The following is a 12449-nucleotide window of genomic DNA, read 5'->3' on the forward strand; positions in this document are numbered from 1 at the left end:
CTGACTGTCTCTATCCAATAAATAAATAAAAATAATTTTTGAAAAAAAGAAATCAATCTTGGCTTATGATGGCTTCTGTTCTCTTCTTTGAGAATGATACTTCAGGACCATGTGGTCTGCTACTGATCCACTGTTCTGGATGAGCTGAAAGAAAAGCAATGGTGAATGGTACAGTGCTAGAGGAAGTCGCTGAGGAGAAGAGGACATAGTACAGACACAGAAATGAAAGTTTGAGACCCAGTTTATCTTTAATCCTCTGGGAATAAGCTATGAAACAAGCAGTCTGGAGAGTGAATACTCAGTGTCATGAATGGTGTGCAGAAGTTTACAATAATACGGGCACAAAAGAGATTGTCGCCTTTAAGTACATTTAGGGTCATGAGAATTCCCCAGATCCATGCACCGTTTCTATTTTTACTTGCCTGAATTGACCACAGGTTTTGTAGCAGACTTTTGCCATTTAATGCTTACAGAGCTGAAGCTTCCAGAACGCCTATCTGGCCTGTACAGATTTCATTAAAAATAAACTCTATATAATAAATAAATATATAAAATAAATAAAATGTTGCCTTTGGAATTTCTATAAATAAATTTAACTTTTTTTTCTTTTCTTTTTCTTTTTTTTTTCTTTTCTTCTTTTTTTACTAAGAGGTCTTTGCTTGCCATCCACTGGGGCGTCACCAGTGAGAAGAAACTGAAAACGTCTCTTTCCATTTTTGTTTTGTTTTGTTTTCAGTAAGACTGTGCCCCCTCCATGCCTTTGAAAAATGCAGCAGGTGCTGGCACTAGCCACCAGCCTAAATCCTGATGAGTCGAAGTATGGCAGCGGCGGGGGACGGGGTGGGAGGGCAGAGGGGGCTGGCAAGGATGAAGAAGGCTGATCAGAAATGTCAAAGCGTGTCTAGTCCCCAGCATGCATCAGGCTGTGGTCCTCTCTGCTTCTATGGCTCTTCGCTCAGCCTGCCACCCCCACCCCACCTCCCCACCACTACTTGCACCTGCTACCACTCTCTCAGCCTCCCTCTCATGCCTCACCAGCACCCCAGCCAGTGGACAGTGCTCCCCAGAGAGGACCATTCTGCAAGTGCAGAGCAAAGTCTGAGTGTCTCCCTTCAAGCCTCCATTGGACAATTATGCATGCGACAAAGTTTGGCAACAGTGGAGTTGATGGTGTGACCCAGCTAATCAATTAGAACCCACCACAGGAAACCTTGATAGTGGTTACATACATTTGTTTGTTTGTTTGTTTTAAGGGCTCAAGTGAAGAAATTGTCTTTGTCAACTTTGGCTTAGAATATCCTTATAGAGTTCAGGAACTTTGTCTGGGTCCACAGGTCTAGGTAAAAAATGTGTGAATTTCTGGTGGCGTTTAGTCCTCGTGCCTTCTCTCGGGCTCCCGTCTTTGTTTAACGCCACATAGTACCTCCTTCCAGTGTCCGCGTGTTTGTAGAGGTTTGAGGAGTATGTGTTATACCAGTTTTCTTCGAACTGTTCTCTGAAAACACACTCTTGAGTTAGTTTCTCCTGGTCAAAGGAAAAAAGAAGAAGTGAGTACATTGTTGGCATAAATGGCCTCTTTATTTATTTAAAGCAATATTCCATTTCTTTTTTTATTAAGTAATTACTAACTTTGGATAGAGGGTGAGACAGAGAGAGCTAGAAGGGAGAAAAAGAAGAGTGACACCTTCAACACTGCTCCACCACTTGCTAAGTTTCCCCACAGGTGGGAGCTGGGGGCTTGAATCTGACTTTAATATATGGTTGTGTGGACACACTACCAAGTGCACTACCCAGCCCCTAGCTATATTTCATCTCTACACCATGGAACTTTGGTGTGTGTGTGTGTGTGTGTGTGTGTGTGAGAGAGAGAGAGAGAGAGAGAGAGAGAGAGAGGGGTTGGGTGGAGAGGAGTAGATCTGATCTGATTTAAACTATTTTCATGAATTAAAAAAAATGACTTTACCAGGCCACCCCTTCATCCAGGGACCTAGTCAGTGAATCCTGGTATTCCCACATGGATAAGATGGGCCTAGACCTCTAACAAATCCCTCTCCACTGTCACTGGTCATCTCCATCAGGAACAACATAGTGGACCCTCCTCTGGGCGTCTACAGGACCTTACCCTCAATGTGGGTCAACAATGGTATAGGGAATGCTCCATTCTCCAAAGGGAGGTTGGGTCAACATTACTCTGACACTTGAGGAAGATCAGTCCTGCAATGAATTCAACCTGGAATGTTCCTAGCTATGACCACAGAATGAGAGCTCAGACCTACAGGGATGTAGAGGTTACACAAGCTCCCGAACTGAATATGGGCCCCAGATCACATCGACGGGGTTTACAGTTAACAACGTTTAGATACTTTTCCCACATTTGAGAGCTACTCTCTGCCCAGATCCAGCTTTCCAGTCCTATTTGCAACCCTGACACCATCTCCTCAGACAATACCTTTAGCCCATCTGCATGTTAGCTGTCAGGCTCAGACAAAAATTAGTAAAGTCATGGGCCCCTTGGAATATACCTAAAATAGACCTACTAGCTTTTTCCAAACTGGGAACCCCAAGTTTCATTTGCTATTTTCTTGCCTTTAGGTTCCTGACTATTAAAAATTTTGTTCTGCTTTATATCTTAATGCTTTTTTAGCCACCAAGTTGCAGATGACACCAACCTGACTTCCCTGGACAAATGACCTCACCAATGTGTCCTGGAACTCCACTTCTCCAGAGCCCTGCCCCTCTGGGGAAAGACAGAAACAGTCTGGGAGTATGGATCAACCTTCCAATGGAGAAGCAAATACAGAAACCAGACCTCCCACTTTCTGCACCTCATGATGATCCTGGGTCCATACTCCCAGAGGGATAAAGAATAGAAAAGCTTTCAAGAGGGTGGATGGGATAGGGAGTTCTCATCGTGGGAATTGTGTGGAATTGTACCCATCCTGTCCTACAGTCTTGTCAATCATCATTAAATCAATTAAAAAAAAAAAGACTAAAAAAAAGTGACTATAAATCTGACTATACCCTAAGATTTTTTAGATTTTTTTATTATTTAATTATGTATTTACTCATTTATTTGTTTTTGATAGAGAAAGAACATATGAATCAGAGTATCACTCTGGCACATGTGATGCTGGGGAGTAAACTCAGGATCTCACACTAGAAAGTCCAGCACTTATCCACTGTGTCACCACCTCTCCTGCACCCACCTCTCCCCACTAGTTCTTGAATGGAATACAAAACTGTCAAAGCACTTATTCCTGGGTCTTTTCTACATGCCAACAATCTGACAAGGTCAAACAGGCAAAGGACAAGGAAGGTGGTGAGCTGTTCTCACTGTTACCCCAGCAGTTAGGATGGTGGCAGTGCTGAAACAGTCATTTGTATATGTGAATCAAAGGCACAGTTCACACCTTAATCTCAGACCCTTGTGATATAATCTATAGACCAACCATGCAGGGAGCTCAATTCTGTCTGCCCTTTGAAGCAGAGTCTTTCTGTAAGGTTGGTTTCCAGATTTGGGGCTACAGAATGGCCACCCAGGATGTTTTTCTAAAGGTTGATATTTAACCCCCAGTCCTTGAAAACTCTGATCTAGAAGGTCTAGAAGTATGCATTTTTTTTTACTGATTCTTGGGGAGAAGGAATTCTGATGCAGATAATTCTTGCTCCACAGTTTAAAATGGGATGCTTTCTGGAGTTTGGGTAAAAAACATAATGCTTATGCAATATAGATTCTCAAGCCTGAGCCTCCGATAAGGTCCCAGGTTCAATCCCCAGCATTATTATAAGGCACAGATGAGTAGGGCTTTGTTTAGAATTTGTTTTTATTGTTGCAGTTATTATTATTGTTGTTGTTGTATAGGACAGAGAGAAACAGAGAGAGGAGATGAAGACAGAGAGTGGGAGAGAAAGACAGACACCTACAGACCTGCTTTACCACTTGTAAAGCAACTCCCCTGCAGGTGGGGAGCCAGGGGCTCTAACCGGGATCTTTACGCCAGTCCTTTACGCCAGTCCTTGAGCTTTGCGCCACCTGCGCTTAACCCGCTGTGCTACCACCTGACTCCCTGCTAGTTAGAATTTTTAAGATTGAAAAGCAAAACAAAATAAAGCAAAAGACACAGAAGTTTGAGTGCATTTAAGACGGTCTGAAGGAAGGACTGCCATGGATGGTGGAGCATTACTAAGGTACTGTTTCTCTCTTTTTCTTCTTCCCTCTCTAAATTAATTTTAAAATAGCATTTATGTATGTGAGGGGATCAATCTATCAAAAAAAATGAAGGAGTCTTCCTTGACACAAAGAAATAATTAATTTGAGGGAGTCGGGCGGTAGCACAGCAGGTTAAACACACGTGGTGCAAAGTGCTAAGACTAGCTTAAGGATCCTGGTTCAAGCCCCCAGCTCCCCACCTGCAGTCACTTCACAAGCAGTGAAGCAGGTCTGCAGGTGTCTATCTTTCTCTCCCCCCTCTGTCTTCCCCTCCTCTCTCCTTTTCTCTCTGTCCTACCCAACAATGACAACATCAATAACAAGAACAATAATAACTACAACAAATAAAAAAAACAAGGACAACAAAAGGGAATAAATAAATATAAAAAAACTTTAAAAAATAAATAATTAATTTGAGATTCACTAGAATATCCCTCCAACCCAACTTAAAAAGTCATGGGGGGCGGGGCTCAGGGTGAGGTCAGAGGGCTCTTAGGTCATGATAGCAGAGTTGGGGGTGAGAGTGTTTTGCAAAGAACTAAGAAATTTTATACATGTACCAACAAATGTATTTGCTATAAACCATCAATTCCCCCAATTAAAACAAACAAACAAAAAAGTCATTCTAAGATATACAGCTCCCATGGATGGGTGCTGGATTGGATTTAGCCCTCCATTTCCAAAGCAGGGAGGTTCCATGTTTTCATAAATGTAGCCCACTTCCCCCTCCACCTGAGGCTGCAAAAATGCCTAGGTACCCCCTTATTCCCTTAACTTAGGGCCACTGCTGCTCCATGGCCCAATGGCAAGAGTAAACAAAATCAGGGTCACTTCTCACCCTGAAACCGTTAACACATTCCTGCATCAAAACATGGAAAGACAAGGCCCTAGGACTGAGCAGGTCCTTCACTCTGCTCACTGCTCAGCAAACCCTTCCAAAATCATGTCTGTCTTACATAACACATTGTTATTATCATCACCATCACTATTATTATTTAATTAGGGTTTAGAATACAGTTGTTGATACCTGGGTACAATCTCTAATCTCCCTGTGTCTATAAAACACCCCCCAATTTTAGGTTCTTTTCCCCCATCATGCACCAGAATCCAACACTCTCTCCATCCCCCCTCCCCTCCCCAGAGTCCTTTGCTTTGGTGAAAGACACAATATCCAATCCAGGTTTCACCTTGTGTTTTGTCTTGCTGTCCTTGTTTCTGAAGTTCCCCCTATGAGTGAAGTCATCTGGTATTTGTTCTCCTTCTATCTTATCTCACTTAACATTTTGACTCCACACATCCCTCAGAGATAAACACACAAAAGAGGGCATCTATCAAGGCTAATGCAAGTAAGATCCTACACCAAGCAGAATAGAGAGAAGGAAATCCATCCCACCGACAAATCAGAGCAAAAGTCCAGGAAACACACACACACAAATAAGCCAGAAACAATCAAGATTTCTGAGGGAGACCTTGAAACATGAGTCCATAAGTTTACTACTAAAAGTCATGGAAGAAAATCATAACCAAAACAGGCAAACAGGAGAGTCTGAAAGAACAAGAGCCAATTTTCCCCTCTCATATTAATCAAATGTTGATTTATATGACTACAAGTTAATAGGAGTGTACATAAACACCATTCCCACCACCAAAAGACTGTGTCCCATCCCATACCCCCCACCTCCACCCCCCACCCCCCACCCCTTACCCCAGTGAAGCCAAACATCCACTTTCACCCTTAACCCAGAGATTTTTACTTCGGTGCCCTACGCCAAACTCAGTCAAATCCTGCTTTGAGTTTACCTTTCTGTTTTTCTTTCTCAACTTCTGTTTATGAGTGGGATCATCCCATACTCATCTTTGTCTTTCTGACTTAGCTCACTTAACACAATTCCTTCTAGCTCCATCCAAGATGGGTCAGAGAAGGTGGGTTCATTGTTCTTAATAGCTGCATAGTATTCCATTGTGTAAATATACCACAGCTTTCTCAGCCACTCATCTGTTGTTGGGCACCTGTGTTGCTTCCAGGTTTTAGTTATTACAAATTGTGCTGCTATGTACATAGGTGTACACATATCTTTTGGGTTGGGCGTTATGGAGTCCTTGGGGCATATCCCTAGGAAAGGAATTACTGGGTCATATGGAAGGTCCATGACTAGCGTTGAGAGAGTTCTCCAGATTGCTCTCCACAGAGGTTGGAACAATTGACATTCCCACCAGCAGTGAAGCAGGCTTCCTTTGTCCCCAAAACCTCTCTAGCACTTGTTGCTGCTGTCATTTTTGATGTATGCCATTCTCACAGGGATGAGGTGGTTGGTATCAGTGTTGTCTTTATTTGTATTTCTCTGACAGTCAATGACCTAGAGAAATTTTTCATGTGTTTTTTAGCCTTTTGGATCTCTTCTGTAGTGAATATTCTGTTTGTATCTTCTGTCCATTTTTGGATGGGGTCATTTGATTTTTTTTGTTGATAAGTTTGCTGAGCTCTTTGTATATTTTAGTTATTAGTCTCTTCTGTACCCCATAATGACCCTGGGTCCATACTCCCAGAGGGATAAAGAATAGGAAAGCTAGGGGGTCGGGCGGTGGCACAGTGGGTTAAGCGCATGTGGCGCAAAGCACAGGGACCGGCGTAAGGATCCCGGTTCAAGCCCCCGGCTCTCCACCTGCAGGGAAGTCGCTTCACAGGCGGTAAAGCAGGTCTGCAGGTGTCTATCTCTCCCCTTCTCTGTCTTCCCCTCCTCTCTCCATTTCTCTCTATCCTATCCAACAACGAATTGCATCAACAAGGGCAATAATAATAACCACAACGAAGCTACAACAAGGGCAACAAAAGGGGGGGAAAAATGGCCTCCAGGAGCGGTGGATTCATGGTGCAGGCACTGAGCCCAGCAATAACCCTGGAGGAGGAAAAAAAAAAAAAAAAAAGAATAGGAAAGCTATCAGGGGAGGGGATGGGATACAGAGTTTTGGTGGTGGGAATTGTGTGGAGTTGTATACCTCTTATCCTTTGGCTTTGTCAGTGTTTCCTTTTTATAAATAAAAATTAAATATGTATATATAGTATGCCATAACTTTTCTGACAGTCAAAAAAAAAAAGAACTCTGGTGGTGGGAAAGGTATGTATTTATACCCATTATCTTACAATTTTGTAAATCAATATTAAATCACCAATAAAAAATGAAAAAAAAAGAATAAGAGCCAAAACCAAGAAGTAGAAAAAAAAAAAAAAAAAGATGCCAAAATAGCTGAAGTAGATGCATTAGCCAAAGAACCTGAAAGACTCAAGTTAGGTGACACTTCCATAAAAATAAACACTAGAGTGGTGGCTCAGTAGAGTATACACATTACCATTTAGAGGACAAGCTTCTGATCCTCAACTACAAGGGGTAATCTTCACAGGCAGTGGACAGTGCTGCAGGCATCTCTCCTTCCCCCTGTCTCTCTCTCTCTCTCTCCCTTTATTAAAAAAAAAAAAAAAAAAAAAAGCCAGGAATCGGGCCCTAGCACTGCAGATTAAGTACATGTAACACAAAGCACAAGGACCGGTGTAAGGATCCCGGTTCGAGCCCCTGGCTCCCCACCTGTAGGGGAGTTGCTCGCAAGCGGTGAAGCAGGTCTGCAGGTGTCTCTCTTTCTCTCCTCCTCTCTGCCTCCCCTCCTCTCTCCATTTTTCTCTGTCCTGTCCAACAACAATCACAATAATAACTGCAACAAAAGGAAATAAATATTTTTTAAAAAGCCATCAGAATTGTGTGGCTGTGCAGACACTGAGCCCCAGCCTTGGTGATAAAAAAAAAAAAATCAATGTATACCTAATTTTTTAAAGTAGGGTCTTACCCACCTGGCAACTTCATGAATAAAAATATAAAATTTGTCCACACAGTTAAAACAATCAAAGAAACAAGAGCCATTTCTGTAATTCAGGGCCAGGGGACACACCGGGGTACATATTTCCATGCAGGCACTTGAGATACAGCAAAGACAGTGAGTCTGGGTGTTCGGGATGGGTAGAATCCAGCCTCATAATCATCGTAGAGTTAGTCTATCAACCAAAGAAAGAGACGTTTCCAGAACCAGAGCCTCTGCCTCTCTCATTACTTAGCCAAAGGCTTAGCTTCATCCAAAAGTACACAGGGGCCAGAATTCTAAAACGATATTATTATTATTTATCATTATTAGTATATATTTATTTTTGACACCTGGAATATCACTGAGGCTTGGTGCCAGCATTACAAGTCCACCACTCCCCAGTAGCCATTTTTCCCCCTTTTTTCCTTTTTTTTTCCTTTTTTGAAATTATTATTATTAGACAGGTCAGAGAGAAATTGAGAGGGGAGGGGACTTAGAGAGGGAGAAAGGAAATAGATGCCTGCAAATCTGCTTTACTGCTCATGTAGCTTCTCATGGAGTAGGGGCTTTTAACCAGATCCTTGTGTATGATTAAGTATCCAGAAACATCATCTCCCTGGTGCCCTACCCTACTAGGAAAAAATTAGGGGCAGAACAGGTCTGTCTAGGAGTATGGATCAACCAGACTACAGCCCATGTCTCAGCAGGAAGCAATTACAGAAACACAAAACTCCATCCTTTAGCACCTCAAAAATAATTAGAGGGGGAAATGTTGAGGGGGGGTGTACCTGAAGGAGACTGCAAACACTGCTGCCCAGGAAATGGTAGTGGCGACAGGTGTGGCTTGGAAAGGTGAAGGTGGGGCTTGGGTGTTATCAAACCAGACCTGTGGGTGTGGCTTCTCTCTCTTCTAGGTGAACAGATATAAGGGGGCTTCTCTCTCTCTCTCTCTCTCTCTCTCTCTCTAACATGTAAATATCCTCAATTTCCCTGAATAAAGTTTAAAATTCCTGAAAAGAAAAAAAAAAAAAAGGTTAATCTTATGGGTGATTAAAGAGGGCCAAGTGGATCTGGAAGAAGTATTATCTCATGCCCTTGGAGGTAACACCATGGATAAAGCATTGCACTGTCAAGCATGAGATCCTGAGTTCAATCTCTGGCACTGTATGTGAAGCATCACATGAGTGATACTCTGGTTCTCTCTCTCCCCTCTCTCATTAATTAAAAAAATTTTTTTTAAGAAATATTATTTCAGGCTGGCAAAACAGCTCACTTGGATAGTATGCTATTTTCCTAGCTGTGTGGCCCCAAGTTCAATCCTGGACCCCACATCACTAGAGAAAACTTGGGGTATATGGTGTATTTCTCTCTCTCTATCTATCTATCTCTATCTCTGTGTGTGTGTGTGTGTGTGTGTGTGTGTGTGTGTGTGTGTGTGTGTGTGTGTGTGCACGCACGCGTGCGCACGCAGCTCTGTCTCTCTGTCACTATCTAAAAAGAAAAGCCCCATTGGGCTGTTTTCTGCTAAGTTAGTTTCAATAAAACAGCAAAAAGAAAGCAGCAACAAAACTGCCAAGGACAAGCAGGGGTGGGAAGGGGATTCTGGGGCTAGCTTACAGAGACAGCATAACTACAAGGGCCAGCAATGCAGGAACAATGGAGTCAATGTCCCTCAACCTATCTCCTACTGGGAACGCAGGGCATCATGCTAGATTTCCCATTACAAGCTAACCCAGGAGTCTTCTGAAGAGCTACAACCCTGACACATCCCAGGGCTGGGGCATGAGATTAGGCATGATTTCTTTCTCTGTTAAAACTAGGGAAAGGGGGCCGGGCGGTGTTGCAGTGGGTTAAGAAGCAAAGCGCAGGAACCGGCATAAGGATCCCGGTTCGAGCCCCCGGCTCCCCACCTGCAGGGGAGTCGCTTCACAGGCAGTGAAGCAGGTCTGCAGGTGTCTATCTTTCTCTCCCCTTCTCTGTCTTCCCCTCCTCTCTCCATTTCTCTCTATCCTATCCAACAACGAATTGCGTCAACAAGGGCAATAATAATAACCACAATGAAGCTACAACAAGGGCAACAAAAGAGGGGGAAAAAATGGCCTCCAGGAGCGGTGGATTCATGGTGCAGGCACCGAGCCCAGAAATAACCCTGGAGGAGGAAAAATAAAAATAAAAAAAACTAGGGAAATAAAAATCTCACTAGTGCTGAAGTCATTAACAGATACTTGAGTCTTCACTTCTCTCTGCCTCATAAATATTCCCTTCCCAATAAGCCAGTTCCTAGAATAGTGTATATGTGTGTATGTATGTAAGTTTATATATAGCATATATGTGTTTTTATTCATTAACCTTTAGACAGAGACAGAGAGGTAGAAAGCATGTGAAAGAGATCAGAACACCAGAGCTTCCCCCTTGCAGTGGGGATGGGGTTCAAACCTGGGTCTCACACATGAAGAAGCAGAACATTATCCAAGTTTGCAATTTTGTTCCTGATTTAGAATATCTGCTTTGGGAGTGCTGTGGTTAAGTAACTTTCCTGTGCAGCAGGAGACTGGTCCGACAACAACCTAAGGCTGCCATGTATGAAGAAGAGCCGGGTCCAATCTTTGGCTTGCCATAGGCCAGAGCAGAGCAGTGCTCTGTTTCCTCTCACACACAAAATTAACAACTCTTTTTGAGAAATCATGTCCAGCAGCTGGGCAGTTGCACACCAGGTTGAGCACATGTTACATTGCTCAAGGATCCAGGTTCAAGCCCCCAGCCCCCACCTGCATCAAGGAAGCTTCATGAGTGGTGAAGCAGCGCTGAGAGTGTGAAAAGGGTGGGGTGAAGGCTTCCAGGAGCATTCAAGTTGTACAGGCAACCAGACCCAGTAATAACCTTGATGGCAAAATTAATGAATGTTAATAAATAAAAATATACAAAATATTCTTAATAAATGGAGATAAAAAGAAAACAGCATAAACAAGATTCTACAGTGGTAGGCAGATTACAGTCTAAGGAAGGATCACTAATTTACCATTAATATTCAAGACTGAAATACTGAAGTTTCATTTTACATGGCTCTTTTTTTTTTTGGCGGGGGGGATGGTTCTTCAGTATATGAAAAAAAAAAAAAACCTGTTTTTGTTTTCCCCAACTCATCTATCTCTTATTTAGGGGTCTTATTTCCTCATTGAAGAAAACCCTTTTTTAAAAAAAGCTAGCAGAGCCGAGCAGTGGCACACCTGGTTAAGTGCACATAATGCAAAGCTCAAGGACCCATGAAAGGATCTGGGTTCAAGCCTCCAGCTACCCACCTGCAGGGAGGTCACTTCACGAGTGGTGAAGCAGGTCTGCAGATGTCTGTCTTTCTCCTTCTCTATCTCCTCCTCTTCTCTCAATTTCTCTCTATCCTATCCACTAAAATGGGGGGGGGGGAATGGCTGCCAGGAGCAGTGGATTTGTAGTGCCAGCACTGAACCCTAGTGATAACCCTGGGAGCAAAAAAAAAAAACATAGCTAAAAGCACAGGAGGTGGTATAGTGGATAGGTTATTGGATTCTCAGGCATGAGGTCCCATGTGCAAAGTGATGTTCTGGTTCTCTCTCTCTCTCTCTCTCTCTCTCTCTCTCTCTCTCTCTTTCTCTCACACCCTACCTCTCCCTCTCTCTCTCATTAACTAATTAAATCTTAAAAAAAAAAAAGTGTTGGCTAAGAAATTGAATTGACCTCAGTAAACTGAATCTCGCTCAGTAAACATTCTATTTCTGCAGTCAGAGTAGGAAAGCGCTGTTTAAACACACATAGTATACCTTTCTAGGAAATTCTGAAAATACAGTAAATAATCCCATTGGAAACAGCTGCCTCAGGCTGGTGAAGCAGCTCACTTGAATAGTGCACTGCTTTGCTATGTGTGTGACCCAGATTCAAATCTGGTCCCTACTTCATTGGAGGAAACTTCAGTGCTGTGGTGTCTTTCACTCTCTGTCTCTCTGCCTTCTCTTTCTCTAGAAAGAAAGAAGGAAAGAAAGGAAAGAGAGAGAGAGAGAAGAAAATAAGAGGACAGTAGGCTCCAGAGTCAGTGTTTTTTGTGATGTGTTAAAAGTTCAGTACTCCCACACAGGGGAGGGCTGTAGAGCTCCAGTTAACAAGTTAAACGATATTATGTAGATAATATTCCAGTGCAAAACCACAAAGCCATTTCAGTGCCTGCAATCATTATGCAATTGGTATAATGACACTCAGATAAGCTACATGACTTGAAATGAAAATCATCATTAAAAATTCAAGACACTGTTACTAGTGTGTAATATGCAGCTCCTTCTAAATGACTGAGTCCTTTTCCAGGGATCACAGTCAGGTGTGATTCTACTTATACAAAGCTAAAGTAAAGAGATTTACAGAATGA

At 42.7% G+C, this 12449-nt stretch overlaps 1 protein-coding gene across 1 annotated transcript in view; it reads right to left on the minus strand.

Annotated features, from left to right (window-relative positions):
• Positions 1-223: 223 nt before the first annotated feature.
• Positions 224-12449, minus strand: part of FGF9 (fibroblast growth factor 9) — a 47981-nt gene continuing 35755 nt past the window's right edge. Inside the window, exon 3 of the mRNA XM_007529477.3 lies at positions 224-1524. Within this exon, the coding sequence (XP_007529539.1) occupies positions 1279-1524 (246 nt within the window). The 3' untranslated portion in view covers positions 224-1278. The remainder of the gene's footprint in view (positions 1525-12449) is intronic.

This window comes from Erinaceus europaeus, chromosome 7 (genome assembly GCF_950295315.1).
Source record: "Erinaceus europaeus chromosome 7, mEriEur2.1, whole genome shotgun sequence".
NCBI lineage: Eukaryota > Metazoa > Chordata > Mammalia > Eulipotyphla > Erinaceidae > Erinaceus > Erinaceus europaeus.